Source organism: Neolamprologus multifasciatus, chromosome 9, assembly GCF_963576455.1.
Source record: "Neolamprologus multifasciatus chromosome 9, fNeoMul1.2, whole genome shotgun sequence".
NCBI classification, from domain to species: domain Eukaryota; kingdom Metazoa; phylum Chordata; class Actinopteri; order Cichliformes; family Cichlidae; genus Neolamprologus; species Neolamprologus multifasciatus.
In genome coordinates, this window is record NC_140447.1 from 6,393,033 (window position 1) to 6,415,973 (window position 22,941).

The window sequence follows — 22,941 nt, forward strand, 5'->3', positions numbered from 1 at the left end:
ATATTTATAATTTTAATAAATGACAAATTAAAAAGGCATGAAAATTTTTTTGTATCAAAAGAATATCGAACCGTGACACCAAAGTATTGAACCGAACCGTGAATTTTGTGTATCGTTGCACCCCTAATATATATATATATATATATATATATATATATATGTGTGTGTGTTGTGACATGTTTTCCTCTTCATGCTTGTATCTAGTACTACGCTGAATCCCATGGAGTCATCTATGTGATAGATTCAACTGATGAAGAGCGTCTGTCAGAATCAAAGGAGGCCTTTGGTGAGTAACCTTCTTGTCTCTGTGTTATTTACTGAACAAATGGAAACATTGATATTTGTTCTGACATTCGTAGTGCTGTGACAAAGCACTTGCCCACTTCCTTAATCCCTCCGCCAAGGAGGTTGTGTTTTTGCTAGTGTTTGTGCGCGCCTTCGACCTTCTGTCTGTCTTCATGATAGTTTGAAAATGTTTGTATGAATTCTGATAAAAACTGTGGGGTCATGTTAACGATCCATAAAAATTTGGCTTACATGCACCGATATCTTTTAAGGTAAACTTCATGATTTATTGTTCAAAAAGGGACAAAAAGCCTTAGAACATATAAACTGTGATTCTCACAAGTAGAAAATGTAACACATAGAAAGTCCTGCATAAATATTTAAAATATTGATCTCTGACCTCGCCTTCAAGATCAGTAGATTAATCTGAAAGTCAAAAACAAAACTATGCTGCTTGCTACAGTTGTTTGTATTGCCACATATAGGTTATTATATTTGAGGTTTTTGGATCTCAGAACTCTTCTTCATAAACAAAGATTTTGTTTGTTAAGGTTAAAAAGGTATTCAGATTGACCTGTGTGAAGAGATCATTTCCACCTAAACCTTATAACTAGAAAAGCAGTCATAACGGTTACTATAAACATCGCAGTATATATAAGCCCTATTATGGAAGTCTGTAATATATGGCCTTACACACTAGGGCTGCCACAAACGATTATTCTGAGAGTCGACTAATCAGATCATCATGCATTGAGCGTAAACGTACAGCTTATTGCACCATCAGCATCTGCTCTTATATAACTATCATTAGCTTACAGCTTTAAGTGTTTAAGGTATGTGCTAACTAAAAATAAAGACAAGATGATAGTTTATTAAATTTTAATGAAATTTGCAGATTGTTTCGGTGAAGTTTAATAAACTCCTTGCTATCTAAAATATAACAGGACACCGGAGTAAATTCTCGAGCATCTCATACTTCTGATAATCAGCTGTCTGCTTGATGTTTATTCAGCTGTGTAAAAACTATAACTTTAATCTCAGCCAAACCGATTTACTCAGGAACAAATAAAATACTAAAAAAAGCCAAACAATAACATGTTTAAGTTATCTAAGTGACTTATATATCATGTTTAACCTGAGTAGTGAAAGACGGCGGTGGGTTTGAAAACGATTTGCCGGGAGTCCGGTGTTCTCACGGCTCTAGTTAGCCTAGCCCCCGGCTAGCTATCGAGCTAGTGGCTAACAGACGTCTTCGAAAACGTCGGAGCGCTTTTGAAAATATGTGGTGTCTTGATAAACTGAGCAGATATTTGAGGTTTACACAGCTACATTCTCGCCTGAAAATATGTTAAACGTTTATTTTGTGACCCAGAAAGAATAATAAGAGTAATATTAAAACTAACTAGCTGCCGCCATTGTTGGAAACTGAGCTGGGCTGCGCTATGAATTCTGGGACAGAGCTTCTTCTTCTTCTTCGGGGTTTAACGGCAGCTGGCATCCTTGTACATGCAGTGCTGCCATCTTCTGTTTCAGTCCGTTATTACACTCTTAAATCCTGCTACTTATTCCTGCGGCTTTTGGGATCTTACAAAGCTTCAAACGACGCGTCGACTATTAAATCAGTCATCGACGATTTTAATAGTTGACGTAACTATTACACACACACACACACACACACACTCAGGTTGTCTTTGTTAGGCCTTAATTGTACTTTGCAGGGGCGTAAACAACAAAGCAGAGTGCAACAGCAGTCTGCATGTGTTTTGGCAAAGAAGAATAACAAGCATAAAATCATTTTTGGTTATTTCCCCACCATTGTCACAAAATACCATCAGAGCATTCTGTGCAAAGGATAAACTGTTTAATTATTTGGAGACAAAACATGTTACGGAGCCTTCGATTCGTCCAGACCAGCTTGGCACAGAGAAGGGCAGTCTGAACTTCAAGCCTGTCCAAGCTACTATAGGGCGAAACACCGTGGACAGAGTGCCAGCAGCAGAGACAAACAACCGTTCACACTCATATTTACACCTATGGACAATTTAGACTCACCAGTTAACCTAACTCCACTAAGTGGATGTCTCTGGACTGTGGGAGGAAGCCACACAGACGCAGGGACAATATGTCTGATATTACGATCAGTTTGAAGATCTGAAATGTGTGACGAATATGAGAAATGAAGGAATCAGAAAAGGTGCAGGTACTTTCTCCGAGTGCGGTATTATTGAGTCAGTGATTGATCTCTCTTCTCTTCCAGAGAAAATGATCAGCAGCGAGGCACTGGAAGGCGTTCCGCTCCTCGTGCTGGCTAATAAGCAAGATGTACCGGTACCTGGACTTTTCATTCATTCATTCATTCATTACACGTGCACTTTAATGTGCACGTGCACTGGTATTCAATGCCTACTGCACAACCCACTTCGTGTTGTCTCTGTCCTATCTTTGTGTATTGGACATAGATATAGTTAGTAATAGAACCTTCTTATCTCTTAATTTTACCCAAATTTAGCGAGTTATTATTTATTTGTAATTTCTAGTTGTATATCTCTTGGAGATGTATTTTTTTTATTCTCATAAATACACCATTGAGGTGGTTGGGGTGAAACAGCATTTCAGGACGCTGTACGCTGTGTGTGTGTTGACAATAAAGACCCAGAATCTTAAATCTTGAACTTGGTCACTGTCTTCAGTCTTGTGTATGTTCTTTTTCTCAGAACTGTTTGTCGGTGCCCGACATTAAAACAACCTTCAGTGACTGTGCTCCAAAGATTGGCAAGAGAGACTGTTTAGTCCAGCCATGCACTGCTCTCACAGGGTAAGGCTACAACAGTTGATGACTTTGTTTGCAACAGCTTGCTCTCACACATGATGTAGCATGTGTTCAACAGAAGCTAAGCTATGAAAGTAATTGTTGTGTTTTTATTTGATTATATTACAGTGAATGCAAATTTGCATCAATTTAAGTTTATGATCACATCTGTTAATAGACAAGGACTGCCTTCAACAATTCAAATAACAACATTGCATCAAAATTACAGTCCCTTCACTTAAAATGCAAAAACAACCACAATGTGGTGATTTCCAAATATTCAAATCCTAAATTTAATTGGAAACAGTCAAAAGACCTTTTTGTAATGTTTTCATTTCATTTTCAAAGTGTGCCAGAGGTTTTTAATGGTTGACAGGTTTGCACTTCCAGCAGCATTAATGGGGTCAAAGTTCCCCATGCCACGACCAATAGCAGAAAACTGCACCATCACAGATTCTTCTGACCTGTGAGATGGATGGTCATCCTTTTTTAACAAGGGTGGATGCTTCAGAATGTGATTGCACAGCCCTCCTTTTCCTGAACCCAACTTAAATGAGCTCGAGCCTCAGAGAAGACATTAGCATTTGTTTTTTTAGTTGTAGAGTCTGAAGTCACATTAGTGGATGCAGTGGATTTCACAAGTAATTCTCAGCAAATGCAGTGATTTCCACTTTGTCTGTTTTTAAAGTAAAATCCCAGCTGTTTAGCTTTCAGCCTCGTCCTTTCTGTGAAGAAATATTTTGCACCGTTTTGAATTCAGTCCTCGTTGTTTACTGTTGTCTTCTTGCAGACTGGTGAACTGGCCCATCTTCATTTTTCAAAGACTCACCTTTTTCTAGCCAGTCGTGTTATTAGATCATTGCTAAGCTGTTGGTCCGGGCAGCAGCTACAGCAGTATTAAATTCAAAATGAGCATATATTAGGAAATGCCTTAGTTTTAACCTTTCATGTGTTTTTGTATTGCTTTCAGTGAAATGTTCGTCTTAAATAATTTCACACTCTGTAGATGTTAACATAAATATGAAACAATCTGCTTGTTCCATACAGGGACGGCGTGAACGAAGGCATTGAGTGGATGGTGAAGTGTGTGGTCAGAAACATTCACCGGCCTCCGAGACAGAAGGACATCACATAAGATGTCGTCTCTGCACTGTGATTTTGGACAAGTTTCTCCTTGAGGACATTCCTTATGTTAAGCCCTGGAGCTGATAACTCTCACCTTGTGTTTCCTGTGACTCTTTGGACTTCTGCTTTTTGGACTTCATCATAATATTTTTATCAACAAACATAGATTCAGATGTACTGTGAGCAGACGTCTGCCTGTTTGTGCCTACACTTTTTGAAGGTGTGTCGTTTTGCTGGGATCAGTGCTGCAGCATCTATATGGAGCACTTTGAGTGCACAGAAACACCGACACATTAAATATACAAGCATTGAAGGGCGCTGATCTATTTTTTCACACTATCAGATTGAATAAACAATGATCCCGTGTTTGTTTGATGAACTTGACGATACTGCAGTATTCCATCATTAGAACCTTTAACATATAAACAGTTTACATTTAGCTAGGTTGGTCTCTCTTTTTTTGCCATTAGGCATAAGACAGGAATTATTAGTTATTGATCCGTGCTGTCCTTACACAATTTTCAGCATTTGGAAAGAGTCACTGTAAAGTTAGTTTGACATTAGGAATTTAGGAATAGGCTTTTTATGAACAATTCCTAATCCTCCGCTGGTTATGTGCCTGTATCACAGTTAAAAACAGAGCTGTACTATACTGGTATTGCCCAGTCGGTTCCCACAGGTAAACTGTGAAATATCATTAGCTGTAACTTTAGTCTCTCATCCTGTGGTTCAGTTCCAGCTGTTTCAATTTCAGAGTTATTTGTTGCAACTAACTTGACCAATAGAGATAATAATAATAATAATGAGTCAAATAAGTGCACAAACCAATCCTATCACAATATGAATCTTTTGCAAACACTATTGCTCTTCCAGTACAAACGTGTGTCAGTGTAGTCAGTTTGATAAAGAGAATGACATGAATGATAAACTCTTCACAGTTACCACATCACAGCCCAGTTGTCAAATGACGGAAGAGTTTGGACAGACATTTCTTTGGGAATAATGTTGTTCCTGCTGAAAGACTTGGAGAAGCTGACCTCGCACTTCTCTGTGCTGTTTGTTCTGGTCCCTGCTTTATGTGTTGATTTCATACCATAACTATCATTTATTTAAGTTAGACAAACATGTTCAAATTGTTCAGGTGCCACTTTATGTCACGATCGGGCGGATTACGCACGGTAATTCGGCGTGCCCGTGTGGCGTGCTGGCTAGACCCAAACGCGGGGAAGGCTAGCGATGGGTTGGAACAGACACGCAGTTAATCTAGTAACGATCAGTGCACGAAGCGTGGCTTCGGACTGGCGTTACAGAAAAAGAGTCGAGAGGAAAAACACTCACGGTTGCTGAATCAGACGGACACTGACGTCGGCACAGAGTTGGAGCTTCTGACATGAGGAGAACGATGTCTGAGCGGCGAACAGGTGGGTGGCGTCTGTCTTTTAACCCCGGCCCTGTGATCAGCTGGCGATCAGCTGATCACCGGCTGACACTTTAACTGTGACCATGGAATTTTTAAATCTTTGCATGCATTTTTTTTATCACTATGCATTTAGATTCCCATGAATATAAAAAGAAGAATTCTTGATGAATAAATGGGGACAAAGAACTTTTGATTTTTCCAGTCTGTAAATTTAAAATTCCAGTAATGTGAGCATAAAATTAATTTGGTCTAACTCTTGAAAGATAAAAAAAAATACTTTTCTAATAGTTTCTTATACATGGATGTGGTTTAGCTCTAGCACCAAAGGATCAAACATCAGTTTGCAGGAATACTGTAAATGATTTAATAAATCGATATGAAGTTTATAAAGTCTGTATACAGGACACTGAAGTCTTACTAATCTCTGCCGAATCAATGTCAAAGCAGATATTTGTCATTCACTTTTTCTGCCAGTCACACTTTATGATAGATGATTCTACTAAATTTCTCATTTTAATAAAAAATAATGTGTCATTTGGGATAGTTTAACATTCAGCTTCCTATCAGTCCTCATACTGACCTTCACAGCTGTGAAGGTAAATCTGTCACTAGCTCAAGAACCACAGCTATTCCTGTCATAATTGATTCTCATTGCTGATGATCGCAAGGTTCAACGCCATCAGAATCAATATCACCTTTCTTTGCTTTTTGTTTTACAGGGTTTTTACATTACAGCTTAAAAAAATCAAAATACTTCTATCAACCTGATTCTTTTAGTCCTCGGGCTGGACAGAGAAGACGCTGACTCAGTGTGTTCAAAATATATTCAATCACTTTATTCAAAAAAACCTTCTGGAAAGGAGATGTGCACAGCGCGAAACCTCCTGCAAATCTAAAGCTTCACCGATAAGATATAATCTACACCCACACTCCTGTCTGGCTTTCATGACCCGAAGGTCGTCTCCTGTTGTTATCATCTAGCAGCAGAAACATTACAATCTCTGAAAGGTCTGCACTAAAGACCCTGTTTATCACAGTCTCATGTCGCCAAGCAGTCTAATAGAATAGAATAGAATTCAACTTCACTGTCATTGTGTTAATAGACCTCTCTGCATTGAATCAAACCTGTTATTAAGGTGCACGGGCCATTGCTGGGGCTGGGTGGTGGTGTCCCTGCCCTGCTTCAAAGAATTGCCCTTATCTGGGGTTTTAGTGCACTCTAGCATCACTGGGCGACGTTTCGGCATGTTTTTGCCTTCTTCAGGCCGACCCAGTGTGTCTTGTCTTTGTCTTTCTGTTTGCCTCCCTTGGCTTTTTATATTTGTGTTAGCTCCACCCATTTGTGTTTTCATTTGAAAAATTCTTTCTTAGTTTTTGTGAAAAATTCTATTTTTCTTACTGTTTTTCTCGTTTTCTTTCATCTTTGTTTGTCTTTGTCTTTTAATGGCACCCCCTGTCTTTTTTGACATCCCGTCCTTTGTTCACTCTATTTGTGTTTATGGCACCCCCTTCCTTTAAATCCTTTCTGTTGTTTCGTGTACGTTATTCTCTTTGTTTTGTCTCACTCTTTTTCTGTTTGTTCTGTGCTTGTCTTTCTTTCTTATATGTAACTCAGGGTTAGAGTTAGGCATTCATGTTTGATGGTTATGGTTAAGGGAAGTGGCTCGGGAAAGCATTATGTCCTCACTAAACTATAAAAACATGACTGTGTGTTTGTGTGTGCTTTCTTCTAATGACTATTTAGTGCTGACTCTCTGCCATCACACACATCACTGCTGTGTGGGGACTTTCCCCTGCTACTGTCGGTGTTGTTGTGGATCTCTTTCTTTAAATCTGTCACGGTCCTGGTCAGTGACCCAGTGTTTAGTGTTCTCTCTGCCTCCCTCATGTTTGGTCTCTGTGTTTCTTATTTGCTCTGTCTCCCCTGTCAGCTGTGTCCCCTAGTCAAGTCCCTGTCTCAGTGTTACATTTCCTGTTTTACTTTGAAGGTCTGTGTCCTTTGTGAATGTACTGAAGCTGTGTCCGAATTCAGGGGAAGGATGCTTAAGATGCCATATTTGGATGCAATGATGTCACAGCGACGCGACGAGGGCTGTCCGAATACAAAGAGCGCTCAAAATGTGGCGACAAATGCGTCTTACTTTTCCCCAAATTCTAAGGATGGTCCGATGTATCCTTCGTGTCCTACTATATCCCAGGATTCATTGCGGGTCATAGAGTAGATTTGTTTCTGATAACGATGGTGGTCGAAGCAGGAGAGGAAAACACTTTCAAATGTAAGTATATGAAAATCTGGTTGTACAAAAGTTAAATTGTTATAGCGGTTGTGTTGTTAAGCTTTGGGCATCTGCATAGACATGTTTCTTTTATTTAAAATAACCGTAAACCAGCTCGTATCGTGGGTCCCGCGGTTATTCATGTATTGCTGCTTACATACAGCTAATTTAGATTCTTTCAAATTGGTGACATGTTGTGGGGAACAAACGGCTTAATTTATTAAAACGAGGAGAAAACGATCACCTCTTCACTGCGGTGAAGAACTGGGCCGCTACGGCATGGAGGTACAAGAATAAATCAGTTTACACATCATATTCATATGAGTGCGGTCCTATTAACCCTCATGCTGCACAGCAGCGCTCCCCAACCACAGATCGGTTTGTGTCAGACACGGAGCCTTTAAGGTGTCGCGGATAAATACAACCACATAAAATGACCAAGACAAGAACTGGTATTTTGTAAATATAATAATAAATGTGAATGTACTGTGTAATTGTGTAACTTTATTAGCAGCGTCCTCCTGAAAATGCGCCAACATTGAGAGTAACATCCTCCTCTCTGCCGCTTAATGCTCTCTGGTCGCTATGGTAACGTGTAAATATTTCTTTCAAAATAAGACGCACAACTACAACACGGGAAAGACCCAGGGAAACCGAGTTAATGATAAAAACCCTGAAAACCATAAATTTCACAGCGGAGCCTCAACTCTCGTGGCCCGGTACCAAACGACTCGCTGCTGTAGAGAACCTGTGATGTCCAGACGGCGTTCCTCTGGTGTTCCTCTGGTGTTCCTCTGGGGTTCTGCTGTAAAAACTTTTGGGTTTAGGGATTAACACAGTTGCCATGGCTTCCTCTCTTCTCTTGTTGTGTGTGATCAGGACAATTCTGGAGAAGATGGGCCTGCAGGGGAAAGTCACCCCCTTGCAGGCCAGAAGACATGAGATAAGTTTAAAGAATACAAAGTACGTCTGAGTGTTACCAAGAAGATAATTCTTAAGAACACAAGTTAATAAATGTGCAACTACTAAGAGTTGTTGTGTTTTTATTTGCCTGCTGTCATCTTTGATTTCCTGCCTTTAGGATTGCAAGTATCCAGGCTCAGGAGAGGGGGTCAGTGGGGAGCCCCCTGCTGTGCTTGGCCCTGGTTTGCCCTCATGGATGAGGTGATAGGACAGATGCCTTCCACTAAGCCTCTGTCCTAATGTCCTCTCTCCCTGAGGACTCTCCAGGGCCAAGCACAGCAGTGGGTGACCAAAGCGACAGCGATGACGAAGCGGCTCAGCCACCTACGACAGGGAGGAAGAGGAGAAGAGATGATGAGCTGCTCGACCTCATCAGAGAGGACATGAGGCAGCAAAGAGAGGCTGAGGAGAGGAGAGCAGGGAGAGGATGGACTGTTTTCACTTCTAGAAAGATTAGTTCCCAAATGAGTTATGTACTGAGAAATTTATTTATTTGAATATATTTGTTACATTGTTATATGTGTTGCATTAGTTTAAAGGTTTTATGTTATTAATAAATTGATTCAAACAAACAGTATTTGTCACTGAACTCAATTTGATTTACAGGCATTTTTAACATGTATGAACATAACGCTAACTTTGAACAATATTACATGGATATTTATTTGATAGCAATAAAGTAAATAACAATAATAATTAAACATGAATATTTCAAATACACAGTATGTAAAGATGAAAAACAATATTTACAGTTGTTCACACAGGATTAACCTGAGTGACCTGTTCCTGGACCGTTTCTTTAACAACTGTAATAGATTACAGGAAGTCTCTGGCAGTGTTGCTGAATCTGCCGGAGCAAGATCAGACGTGGATGGGGTGTTGCAACTTGCAACTGAGACCTGCGGTTTGTCTTTCCTGGTCGGCGAGTGGAGAATTACACTGGGTGGTCTGCAAAGAGAGCTTTAGGATGCTTCCTCCCACTGTCCACGGCATCATCCATCCACAGGTCTGCAGGGCTCACTCGTGGCTGCCACTGAGATGTTTTCACAAATATGCAAGCAGGAGATGGTGGAGGCTACATTATTAGTATAATACTTGTAACTCTGTAGCAGACAACAGTTTGATAAAGTGCTAAGTAAAAAAACAAACGAAAGATTAGATTCTATACGTTTCAAAGATATTGAGTTTATATATTTTATATGATGCAGTACATGTGTAAGAATGACCGATGTTGTGCCAAAAACTGATTTCCGGTTTTTGCCCTAAACTGATTGCTCATATGTAACCTGCTATAAATAACGTACGGTTACGGTGTAACCGTATCCGTAATCTCTCCACACCGTTACATATTCCATATGTACGGGGTACGACCCCCCCCCCCCCTTGGTCGTGGCATGTGGATATTTCTTTAAGACACTCCGGCACGCCCAGCTACGCCCCACAGCTTACGTATAAAACAGCTGTGCAGACGTGACACCAGTGATCGTTTGATTGGAACGCGTCTCCGAGCGGCCTCACGGTGGAGAGATAGTCTCTCACTAAGAGAACCAAGGTTACACCGTAACCGTACGTTCTCTAGCATATCGAAACTATCTCTCCACACCGTTACATATTCCATATGTACGGGGTAACTCTGTAAAACACCCCGCGAGGAGACAGTGCAACCGAACCGCCGAGAGTGAAGACCAAAGAACTATGTACAAATACACATATGTACACACCACCCTGGTCAGGGCCAAGCAAGACACGAAGGCCGAGCCAGGGGTTGGAGGCAGCAGTCTGCAGATGCCAGACTGGCCTGAACCGGTCCTGCAGGACGCAGGACCGCAAGTGAGGCAGATAGCCAGGGGACGCAGCACACCGAGCCGCCAAGTAACAGCCCGCTGGTCACATAGGGCTACGACATGCGGGCAATGCCAGACAGAGAGTCGGCACTACAGCCGGAGGACTCTCACTCGCCACAGCGAGGTCCGACTGGTGTGTACGCCGGCGAAGCGGGCAACCACAGGTGAAGCTTGGGATGTGACCCGTCCATCCTCAAAGCTGAAGCCACCCCGAGCTGTTGACAGACAGGGAGGAGGGGCTGGCAGCCTAGCCTGTGTAAGTGGAGGGCTGAGCAAGGCAACGACTGGTCTACCCCCAGCACCGTCACCACGTGCATGTCCGCAGACAGTGGAGCCTCAAGAGTGAACTCGCAATGAGACACTCGAGGTCAGACACAAAGTCCCAGCTACTGGCCGTCCCTGTGCTGGCCATGTAAGTCCGTGACACACAGGCAAAGCACCAACCGGGAGTCAGCATCGCAGGCTGGGGACCTCTCACTCACTGGCCAGAATGTCAGACACAGCAAGGTCTGACAAGCTCAACCCGCGGCATGTGGTTGGAGCGACAAAAGGCCAGAAGCACGGGCAGTCAGCTAGGACGAGCCAGCACATACGCTCCCCAAGGATCCCCAGCTGGAGCCTTCGGAGCCCAGGGCCCGAACCTGGAATCCCAGGAGCAGGAAGAGGAGAGGAAGCGTAGCTCATTGAGCTGCTGAGAGGAGACCCTACTGGGTGCCTGCAAGAAGCGGGCAATGCCAGACAGGGAGCCAGCGCCGCAGGCTGGGGAAAACTCACCCGCTGGCTGAGGCATCAGACTTTGCATAACTAAGATTAAGGAACTGACCTCCCAGCCCATTGTTCCTTCAGTGAGCTGGTTTCAGTCTTTATGCAAATGTCCTGTTTATAAGGTTGGAAACCTGCAGTCAGCTGAGACTGAAGACGTCACCTAGATGATGACGAAACGTTTCTCCCACAAAACGCTACGTCCAGATGAACAGAATCAACTTTTGGAGACTAGTCTCTTGTACTGTCTCACAGTTTTGTGTCTCTTGCAGCTGTTTCATCAGGCATGTTTGTTGTGACCCAGAGTCCAGATGTTTCTGTCATGGAGGGAGAGACAGTAAGCATCACCTGCTGAAGAACATTTGAAAGAATCAGAGTGGCCTGGCTGAAAAATCAAACAATAATTAAGAGAGAGACCAACGCAAATCAATCTCCAGAGTCTCTGAAAAAGGAGGCAAAGACTTGCTCATCTTTGAACATTTCAAACATCAGAGGATTCAGGAACATACATCTGTAAAGTGACTGTGGAGATTCCATCTTTAACTGAGGCTAAAGGAAATGGGACCATCATCACAGTCAGAGAGAAGACGATGAATAACAACAACAACCACACAGACTCCAGTAAGTGAACAAGTTCAGCTTGGTGACCAACGCGCCTCCAAAATATGTGAACGTCACCTTTTACAGATTAAACGCTGTCACATAAAAGTTTAGTCTGTCACGTGTCTGTGCTGTTACCGTACATGTGGCAGCCTTTGGTCGTCTGAAGGGATAATTAATAAACATTGAATCATCCAAACCAGAGCGATTAAACTACCTGAATGTCTGTCAGCTGAAAACCTTCAAACTTACAGACGTTTGTGACGACTGGCTTAGAAAAATGTGAGCCTGTGAATCTACTAAAAAAGCTTTTGTTGTAGTAAAACAACGGTGATGATAAAGAATGAATGAAGAGCTGAACTTGGTTTTGTGTGAATTTCAGCTCCTTCATCATCGACTGTCATCTTCATCCTGAGGAGTCTGCCCTTCATTCTTCTTGTTCTGATCTTCTGCTGCTTTAAAAACAACTGGACCACATCACAGCGTCACAGGTGCACTACAACACATCTGAACCAGACTCTGTTACAGTTCATGTGTTTTGTGCTTCTTGTAGTTTGTCGGTGTGAGTTGGTGTTTGTTGGTGTTTGTTGGTGTTTGTTGGCGCGTCGCTTTGGTCCAGACTGAAGTACCAACGATGGGATTTTATATTCATGCTCCGCAGAGGATAACCCTGTCCCTGACGTTTGGGGTTTTTAGTGACGACTACAACTTTTACTACTGATAACTACGGATTATGTTCCCAATGAGATCGTCTGAAACTTTTCTTCATAGAGAAATGTTTGACTAAATGTCTTAAAGGTACCATCAAACTTTAATTTATTCATGTTTAAAGCTAATTACTAAAGACAAGACAGATGTTACCAAGGTAACAGGCTAGCTTAAGGTGGCTAACAGTCATATGTTGTATCACTGTAGGGTCTTTACCCTACAATACAGAAAGCACCATGTCCATCTTTTATACGCTCTATGGTAAAATTAATTTGGTTTAAAATGATTAACACTAAGTAAAAGAACAGACGAAAAAAGCTGCACTGTGTCATGAGTGATGTGCAGACTCAGGGATGCGTAGAGTGATGCAGACAACAGCAGCAGGAAAAGACCTTAACAGAAAACGAGTGATTTTTTTAGATGGATGCAAAAGTGCAAAAACACAAAATACTGAACGATACACTGAAGAAAAAACACTGGGACCACTGAAACACTGACAGGACAGCTGGACCAATGCTCTGACGAGGAACAGAGAAAAACACAGCCAGTATACTGAAAGTGGAGACACACGGGAACACAGCTGAACTGATTAAGAGACAAAGGAAGTCAAATTTAAGACACTATACAAGCAGCACAAGCTCACCAAAGTAAAACAGGAAGCAGCAGGGCACAAAGAGCAGGAGTAAAACCCGACACGCATAACAGAGCAAACAGTCACGACTGGACTGTGGAAAGGAGGAAACACAGGAGAGAGTCAGAGGAAACAGGATGGGTGAAGTAATATGAAGAGACTCTATAGAAGGGAAGTGACGCACGGGGGCGGAGCCACGGGGAGACAGAAACTAAATCAAGACAAGACGGGCAAAATAAGATGGAAGTACAGAAGACAGAGACGCAGACTCGACACAGAGAGGAAACAGACACAGAGACAAACAGGAGTTTGAGAATAATCCGTGAGACGTAAACTTAACGACTCAAAGAACTTAAACACTCATGAAGTACAGGACGGTGACTCATCGTAGCAAACAGCGCTGTGAATATGTTTCATTTACACTGTAACTCTGTTACTGTTGATAATATTCAATTATAAAATGATAGCTTTAAAATACGTGTTTGTATTGTTCTGTTTCAGCTGTGGTGAAGTTATTTCAACAGAACATGTTGTCACAGCATCATCAGTTATAATCTTGTAAAATTACAAACGCGTGCATCACTGTGAACATGCAAAGTGTAGCTCATGTTTCGTGTTTCAGCTGCTGGAAGTGAAAGCATGTCTGCCCAGAGAGGAGACCAAGAAGAAGAAGAAGTGAGAGAAGAAAAGTGGAAACACTGTAGAAACTTTACAAACTTGTTCAGTGTTTTTGGTTTTGTTTTAAATTTATGTGATGATTCCAAAAACTCTGCTGATTAAAAATGACTGATTGACTTTTGACTGATTGTCTCATTTAATTAATAAATTAATACTTATCATATTAAACTCCTCTGGGTTACCATAGTAACATGACCAGCAAAGATTCAATTTCAATTCAATTCAATTTTATTTATATAGCGCCAAATCACAACAAAAGTCGCCTCAAGGCGCTTCATAGATACAGAGAAAAACCCAACAATCATATGACCCCCTATGAGCAGCACTTTGGCGACAGTGGGAAGGAAAAACTCCCTTTTAACAGGAAGAAACCTCCAGCAGAACCAGGCTCAGGGAGGGGCGGGGCCATCTGCTGCGACCGGTTGGGGTGAGAGAAGGAAGACAGGATAAAAGACATGCTGTGGAAGAGTCAGATATAATTAATAACTAATGATTAAACACGTAGAGGTGTATTAAGACATAGTGAGTGAAGAAGAAACACCCAGTGCATCATGGGAGTCCCCCAGCAGCCTACACCTATTGGGTGGTTATTACTTGTACAAGATTCAAACTTGTAATTTTAACTAAATAATTTTATGTTACTATGGTGAACATAATTAAATCATGTAGCACCTGCATGAAATTCAGCAACTTAATTTGTTCTTGTTGAGATGACAGGATACAATCTAGTCAGAGTCGTTCGTTGCTGGACTCACGAAATTCACAAGATCACATTAGATGTCAAACTGCAGGAAAATAGCTTTTAAGAGGCAGAAACTACACCCACACCATGTGTTTGTTATCGCTATTTATTGTGGTTTAACCTGTCAAGGACAAAAATGTACAGAAAATTCTGCATCAATCACAGCTTTCCTAGTTGTGTTAAGCCTGGAGTGACAGCTTGGTGCTGTGATGGTTAGTGCTGTTGCCTCACAGCAAGAAGTGCCTGCGTTCAAATCCACAGTCTGGCTGGTTTGCAGTGTGTAATTAGAGTTATTGGTGATTCTAAATTACCCATGAATGTAAATGCAAATGGTTGTTTGTCTCTATTAAATCATCAACCCCCATATCGGTTCATTAAGCAAGACTAGCAGTAATCGCCTTGATTAAACAAGTAGTTGTTCAAACAACAAGATTTCATTAAGTTCTCCTGAAGTTTTTAACTAGTGTTGAATTAATTAAAACTTTCACTCTACATACTTAAATAAATCACTTCAGGTCAATGTAAGTATACTACGTAGATCCAAGGTAATCTGATTACATCAAACCACCAAATGCCAAATGTGTTGGTTTGACATGGTCAAAAATCGGTTATTGTACTTGGTTAGATCACGTAGAAAAAGGTGCCGTGATGTTCATCCAACAACAGATTTTTTTTGAGTGTAACTAAGGGAGGATTCAGGGTCACCTGGTCCAGCCCTAACTATATGCTTTAGCAAAAAGGAAAGTTTGAAGCCTAATCTTGAAAGTAGAGATAGTGTCTGTCTCCTGAATCCAAACTGGAAGCTGGTTCCACAGAAGAGGGGCCTGAAAACTGAAGGCTCTGCCTCCCATTCTACTTTTAAATACTCTAGGAACAACAAGTAGGCCTGCAGAGCGAGAGCGAAGTGCTCTAATAGGGTGATATGGTACTATAACAGGGGTCCCCAACTCCTGCACTCTGGTCTAAATCCAATTCAATTCAATTCAATTTTATTTATATAGCACCAAATCACAACAAAAGTCGCCTCAAGGCGCTTCAGTATCCAGACCCCAAGAGGATTTTGTCCAAACCACAAAGCAGTTTCTCATTTACCATGTAGTTGGATATTTTCTTCCTGCCAGCTGCCTTTGAACTGCCGCCACATGCAGCTATGCAGGTTAGCATCATGCTGGTCCACTCTCCCAGCCAGCTGTTGGCGGTAATGCACCACCAACTGCCAATAAAACGACAAAGAAGAACAAGCTATGTGGGTGTGAGGGTTGATAGGTTACTATCTTGGGAGCTTGCTGAGTGGATGAGTGAGTAAAAGAAGACGGCTTTGTCAAAAGTACTTATAAAGTTCTAGAGAGTGGAAATCTGAAGAGCTATTATGAAATCATACATAAGAACTTCAACCAAAGCTCTCGGCCTGGGTCTGATGGTAGAACAAGAAGAATAAATGAAGTGAGGTATGAGCGAGCTACACGGCTGATAACACAGTCTGTGACAGCACAACAGCATACGAGTGTTCACTGTGAGCACGGTGGATTTTAGGAGAACTCAAAAAGACTTTCACTGACTGGAAAATGATAAAGAGTGAATGGAAGCTGCAGCAGAAACACTTTTTAGTTTGGAAGAGAAACAATGTAACACTTTTAGATGGAAACAAACAAAGTAATGTGCAACAATTTGCCGTAAATCAAAAAGAAATTAAATCCTTACTAAAACTATAAACATTTGAAACGTTTGATACTGAAACATAAAATTAAATAAACTCCATAAATAATAAAAATGAATTCAAACTGATCAGCAACATTAACTCAGGAGAACAATATATGAAACACTTTAACCTACAAAACAAAAATGAATAAAACAGTTTGTGCTGATTTCTTTCTTTGATCAAAATAACAAAGTCAGCATTAATGGCTCCGACGAGCACGTTTTGCAGTGCACAGCTTATCAAAGCAGGTTTGAAGCAGGATCCTGCAGCTCTCAGCTCCTGCTCAGTGTTTAGCTGGGACCTGGACTTGGTCTGCAGCAGAGAAGCCAGTCTCACAAAGATGAGACTAAAGGAAGAAGAACGCCCACAGCCTTCTGCCCTCAGAGCGGATACTGCTTCTCTACACTCAGCCAGAATCCACTCAGTGTCTGTGATGTGAACTGCAGTCTCAGTGTGGAGTCAGACGTCAATGAACTGGTTCTCCTCTGCAAAGCTGGAACCAGTTGGAGCTGGTGCTTTGAAAGGATCTCTCACCCAGTCATGCTGGGAACTGTTTTCATGGAAGTCCTTTTTAAAGTATCCCATCAGTGATGAAATATGCTGCTTGATATATGGAGTCACTGAGGCGGCATCATCGTCAGTAGTGTCAACAAATTCATGCAGGTTCTCCAACGAATCTGTGTTTCCTTCATCGAGTCTCCTGCTCCACACTGCAAGCTTTCCAGTGACAGAGCTGATCTTGTGACCTGAGGGAGGTTTTTATCTTTCCCTTGAAGCTGTAGATTTACTTCATTTCCAAATATGTCACTCAGGTAGGCCAGTTTTGCCAGGAAGCTCTCATCACTAACTCTGCGACTTCATACTTGTGCTCCTGCTCCAAAAACATTTCATCTGGTCTCTGAGCTCAAAAACTCGGGACAAGACTTTTCCTGGTGACAGCCGCCTGGCTTCACTGTGAAACAGCACAGCTTGATGTTCGGCTCCATCTCCTCACAGAGAGCAGAGACACTCTTGTTTTTAGTGGTCTGATCTTTATAAAACCGACTACACCAATAATTTCAGTCATAACCTCACTGAATTCAGAGGAAAGCTGCTCTCAGTGTGAAAACACTCCAGCAGAGGGCGCTGTTAAGTCCTTATTGTAATACAGTTACTGTGTGCAGTTATACTTCATATATAATCTGCACTTATTTCCATCAGACATGCTGTCAGTAAATGATTGGTTTCTATTTATTCTACTTCCTGTTGACTGGTTTGATGACAGTGAAACAATCACAGCTGATTGTGTGATGATGTAAACTGTCACTGTTAAATTCAGTGTGTGTGACATAATGTTAGTGCAGGGCTGATAACAGCCTGGTTCTGTTAGAAACACATGAACGTGTCCATAGATCAGTGTGTGTTTAACATGAGAGCTTCAGCCCTGCTGATGTGTTCAATAAAGACATGTAGGAAAACTGATGAGACTCTGAAATAACTCTTTATATTTATAATGTAACTCTGCATCAAAAGAACAACAAAGGATCCCAGACAGGTTTATGTGAACAAAGACGATTCTGATGTTTCTGTGTTTCTAACAGTTTGACATTATTAGTAAACAGACTGCAGTGAACAGGATTTATAAAGAGCTTATATATAAAGATATGACAGCTGTTTGACAAGTTTATCACTCTGTGTTTGGACCTGATCAGTCCAGCTGTTTACTTGAAATATGTTCATTTACCTGTTCTGTTATATTTATGTTCTTGTCTCTGTTGAAAAACACATTTTTATGTCCCTCAGATTTTTCTCCCAGATGAATAAATATAAAAATGACACAAACTGACTGCAGCTACTTTTTGTCCTTTCTGTCAAAAACCTTCATGTGACTCATGAGAGACACGTTTCAGCTGTTTGTGACAGATCAGAGGCCAACAAGTCATTTATAACACTTTCCATCATTGTTTAGCACAAACACATGTTGACACAGCAGCGGGGCCGCAGTGAGAGTCAGAGCGAGGAGATAAAAACTCCTGTTTGACCACAGCCTCAGTTTGTTCCTGCACTTCAAACACTTCCTGTTGTTGACTGGGTGGAGTCAGGAAGCCAGCGAGGCCCTGCAGGACTGAGACTGCAGACTGGGACGTGCTCTGTGATGGAGATCAACAGCATCACTGACTGTTTCTGTGAGGACACCATCATCCCAGCAGGGCTGTTTCCCAACAACAAGCCCTGGACCATCAGAGACCTGAAGCTGCTGCTGAATGAAAGAAGAGGATCTTCAGGTCTGGAACAAGGACGAGCTGAGAGTGTTAATAACGTTACTAATGTTCAGCTACACTTTACTAGGTCACATCTGTGACACACGTCACTTAAATAAAGAAGGAAATATTGGCTCTGTTTTATCTGCTGGGCCCAAAAGTGACTCACCGTATTTAAACTGCTATGAATAACTTGTTGGTCTATAATATGTGAAACATGTGTCAAATGTCTCCATCATGAAAGATATCAGGTCATCTTGAGCCACAAAAACATTCCTATCATGAGGTAGAAGCTGGAATCAGTTTGTTGCAGACGTTTATATATCCAATATTTATCCAGTTAAAAGTTGAAATTCAAAAATGTCTTTTCAAGAGTCGTCTGTCCAAGAGGAGCAGAAACTGCAACAAATATAACAACAGTTATTTAAGGCTGTTTTAAATGGCCACAAAGGAGCAGATTGGTTATAATGCAGCTGCTTCAGAGGAATAAAGATGAAACACTGTTTTTATTTCATGTGTAACACCTTTCAATAATGTGTTGACTAAAGTCTATTGACCAGTATAAGTAAAGACATCACACACACACATGGAAACACTGAAACCTGTTTTTGGTGCAGCAGCGGTCCCAGCTGCTCGCCTTTATCTAGACTGGGTCGGCTGCTTATCTCAATATAATCAATGTTTAAAGTTTTGTTCTCAGTGTTTCTGTGTTGCTTCGTATAGGATCTCCCAGCATCATCACTGTGCTGTCCAATCATTGTGTGCTAGGTTACCCTTATAGTGCAATGTGTGTTTGCACAAAGAGAAGCATGTGTGTCAAATATAAAGCACAGAACAGAAAAAGCTGCTCGTTTCTTCTATTTAGAGTCAAGTTAGTGTTTTGTGTCTTTGTTTGAGGCCTAATGTCAAGCAGAGGTGTGTGTAACTGGACTGGTCTGTTATATGTGTGAAATGTGTGCTTCTCTTCAGCATCATCTTTGTCACTGCTGATTCCTTTGTGTCATCATTTGTTGAGAAAAGAGAACAGTTATAACGGAGGAGCAAAAGGAAGCCCTGAAATCTGCATCCAACAACGAAGTGTTGGCTCACCAGTGATCCCAGCAGAGCCACTGGTTTGGCTCCAGTTGTTATAGATTCAATGATGTTGTTGCTACAGATACATGTTAGCATCGTTATTGTAGTAAAGTCTTGTAATGTGAAGATAGAAACAAGGCAGAAACAGCTCCATGATCTGATCTTAATGATGTTGTTTTTATTTGTGTCTTTCAGAACTGGATTGGAAACTATCAAAGGTCTAAAAACAGCCTCAACCCTCCCAAAGAGCAAACTTTACACACGTCATCTTTCAGCTACAATCTTTGTTGCAGGGATCTTCTGCCAAACAAGGCTGAGAGAAGATTTCTTACAGCTGTCATGTTGATGCTGTTTCAATCTTTGGGCAAACACACTCATATATTAGGGCTGATATCAGGGCTGCACAAGTTCTTTGTGTTTGTGATCATGAATAATAGAAGTGTGCCTGTTGAAGATCATGTTTGCTACATTATTATATGTCCTGTTATTGTTCTGTATTATATTCAGCTTTCAGCATCCTTTCCCAGCCCCCTGTTACACCATCCATACAATGCCAATCTGACTGTGAGCCAATGTGTTTGATAGTTTGTGTTGGATCAATAGATTTGACAGACTTGGTTCATCCAGAGGGAAACAGTCCAAATTCAGATCTAATGAAATGATGGAGGCTGTTTCCTACCACGGTGCTAATGTGTGACTAACAAGGCTCATGGTCTCCAGCAGACAAGCGCCTGGAATGAGGTGAGCTGAGTGTTGCTTTGGTGGGTCTATGCCCACGTCATGCCATCAGGATTCATATTGGCAATAGTTCATATCTCTGTTCTTTAGCCTTCATCACAAAGCTGTGAAGGAAAAACAATCCAAACATCTAACAGGATTTGATGGATGCAAAGTCCACTGAGCTCTTTGTCATTTACAAACTTGTCCAACCAACAAGAGCACAGATGAAAAACACAGTGACAGTTAAAGGATTTTGCCATATATGAGCATAGATGACTTTCATATAGATTTTCAATGCAGGCTTTTGGTGAGCCGCTGAGTTCTGTCTAATAATCATCTCAGCATTTTACAATAGAATAGCTCTTTATTAGCTCTTCATTTATTGTTATTGGACATGAAACAAGGAAGCTGTGTTTCTCATTGGATGTTAGTTTCATGTTCATCAGGATCATTTTCTAAAGAGCTGATATTTAGACCATTTACTGCACTGGCTGCACATCCTGTCTACATTTCTCTGTATGTGCTGTGTTTGTCTTTGCATATTTCTCCATATTGACACAAACAGTGAACAGCAGTAGATCTACTCTTCATCTGTTTTAGGCCCAGTGACAGATATGAAGCAGAAATGGTGTCATTAGGAGAAGAAGAGAAGAACAAGGACGGCGAGGAGGCAGCAGCTCTTAAAGATGAAACACAGCAACTTAGCCCTGAGCTCAGAGAGCTTCACATGAAAAAGCTCCTCAAGCAGATCATGTCAGAGGTTTGTCATCAACAGGAGGAACTGTTAATATCATAGGATGAAGGATGCTGTCAGCTGGATGAAGAAGGTTATTTAATGGCAAACGTTCACATTGAAGTCAAATTGTTGTCGTGTTGAACAGATTCATGTACTGATCGTCTCCAGAATGTTAGAAGAGCTTCAATGAATCATTAGAAACAACTTACAGCTGCACAGTTGTGTCAAACACATCTTTGTGTCATTGTGGGATTTTTGTGTTTCTACATGTGACACACGTCTAAAACATGCACACAATCTGAACACAAACAGGGACTCATTTGTTACCACAGCCAGATGCTGAGAGCCATTTCCTTGTAGTGCTGTGTCTATATATATGAACCATTAGATGTTACTGGAATGATTGTCAGCTTTGATAGTTTCATGTGTGTTTAGCTGGACGGCTGTTTAATCCTCGACATGTTTAAAGGTGTCCAGTCCTGAGACACTGGGGGTGGAAACAGCTGTGATGTCATTGGACTGTCACAAAGACAGAAGTGCATGAAGTGAGCAGCCAAGGAGCCGCTGATGTTTTGGATTCAACAGCATTTGAAAGGTTGACACAGACACATTTGCACATAGAAAGCTGAATTTGTCATATGCCACAGTGAACTCACTGTTCAGTGTTTTTCAGGAAGCTTCTTAACTGCCTCTGCTGCCAAACAAGCAGCTGATATCCTTGAGAAGAAGCTGAAGAAGTCTTCAACAACAAATACAGGAAGTGGACTTTCAAATACTAGATTCACTTTAGACTCACACAAGAAATGACTCAACTAGCTGTGTTTGATTGACTCCTTTGACTCTATGAAAGGTCAGTGTGTGTCTGTACACAGACTGTTGTGTTGGACTATTATTCAGTTGTGTGCTGAATGTTTTCAAATGTCTGCATCTCAGCGTAGATGAGGCTGGGGGTCATGGGAGGCCACCATAGCAGTCTCTTCAACATCATGACATCATCATAAATGCTGCTGGACTGTCTGATGGGCTGACGGTGAAAAAGCAGTCGGGAAGGAAACAGAAGACATTTCAGAGGCTGCAGGCAGATTTCTTTGATTTGGGGCCTTTTTCAGCTTTATTGGACAGAGCAGTGAAGATAAGTGACAGCAAAGCAGAGGGAGAGAGAAAGGGGGCGTGGTCAGAATCAAACCCAGGCCAGCTGCTCTCCACCTCGTGGCACATGGTCACCTGCTCATCCTAGTGAGCTCCACCAGCAGCCCTTTCACACAGTTTACACTGTCAAACACTGTGTGTGGACCTCAGCTAACAATAGGCTACATTTAAGTCTGGACTACATGCTTTTATATTGAGGAGATTTTTCACTGTTTTTATTCCATCAGCAGCTCAACATCATGAGCAGCTTTGACATAAAGACATCAAACTCAAGCTGACTTTAAACTGGATCTACTTTTAATACAGGGGCTCAAAAACAACTAACATCTTTATTATATATCAGGACAGAAAGTCATTTCATCTCAAATGAAAACAGCTTTATTTGGAATAACCAGCACTATCAACTGGTTTGGGATCTCCACCAGTTTCATGTCTTTACAGCTTCTCCAACAAAGTTCCTGTAAAATCAGCATTTTTGTC

The 22,941-nt window shown here is 41.4% G+C and overlaps 3 protein-coding genes and 1 long non-coding RNA gene across 4 annotated transcripts in view; 3 read left to right on the top strand and 1 right to left on the bottom strand.

The window, feature by feature from the left end:
• Nucleotides 1-22,941, top strand: part of LOC146510912 (protein NLRC3-like) — a 216,068-nt gene that overhangs the window by 171,671 nt on the left and 21,456 nt on the right. The gene's annotated exons all lie outside the window — the stretch shown is intronic.
• LOC146510916 (stonustoxin subunit alpha-like) overlaps nucleotides 1-22,941 on the top strand; it is a 179,347-nt gene that overhangs the window by 122,692 nt on the left and 33,714 nt on the right. The window lies entirely within an intron of this gene.
• Nucleotides 1-22,941, bottom strand: part of LOC146510921 (uncharacterized) — a 161,734-nt gene that overhangs the window by 68,381 nt on the left and 70,412 nt on the right. The gene's annotated exons all lie outside the window — the stretch shown is intronic.
• On the top strand, nucleotides 155-4,532 carry LOC146510923 (ADP-ribosylation factor-related protein 1-like). Its single transcript, XM_085172877.1, has 4 exons — nucleotides 155-286; nucleotides 2,543-2,613; nucleotides 3,000-3,100; nucleotides 4,142-4,532. Exons 2-4 carry the CDS (start codon nucleotides 2,548-2,550, stop codon nucleotides 4,227-4,229), a joined length of 255 nt encoding a protein of 84 aa, XP_085029003.1. The 5' UTR covers nucleotides 155-286; nucleotides 2,543-2,547; the 3' UTR covers nucleotides 4,230-4,532.

Excerpts from the sequence above, each read along its gene's own strand:
- LOC146510923 (XM_085172877.1), top strand. The coding sequence starts at position 2,548 with ATGATCAGCAGCGAGGCACTGGAAGGCGTTCCGCTCCTCGTGCTGGCT. Across the intron at positions 2,614-2,999 it reads CTAATAAGCAAGATGTACCG|AACTGTTTGTCGGTGCCCGA; the intron begins GTACCTGGACTT and ends TCTTTTTCTCAG. Across the intron at positions 3,101-4,141 it reads CCATGCACTGCTCTCACAGG|GGACGGCGTGAACGAAGGCA; the intron begins GTAAGGCTACAA and ends TGTTCCATACAG.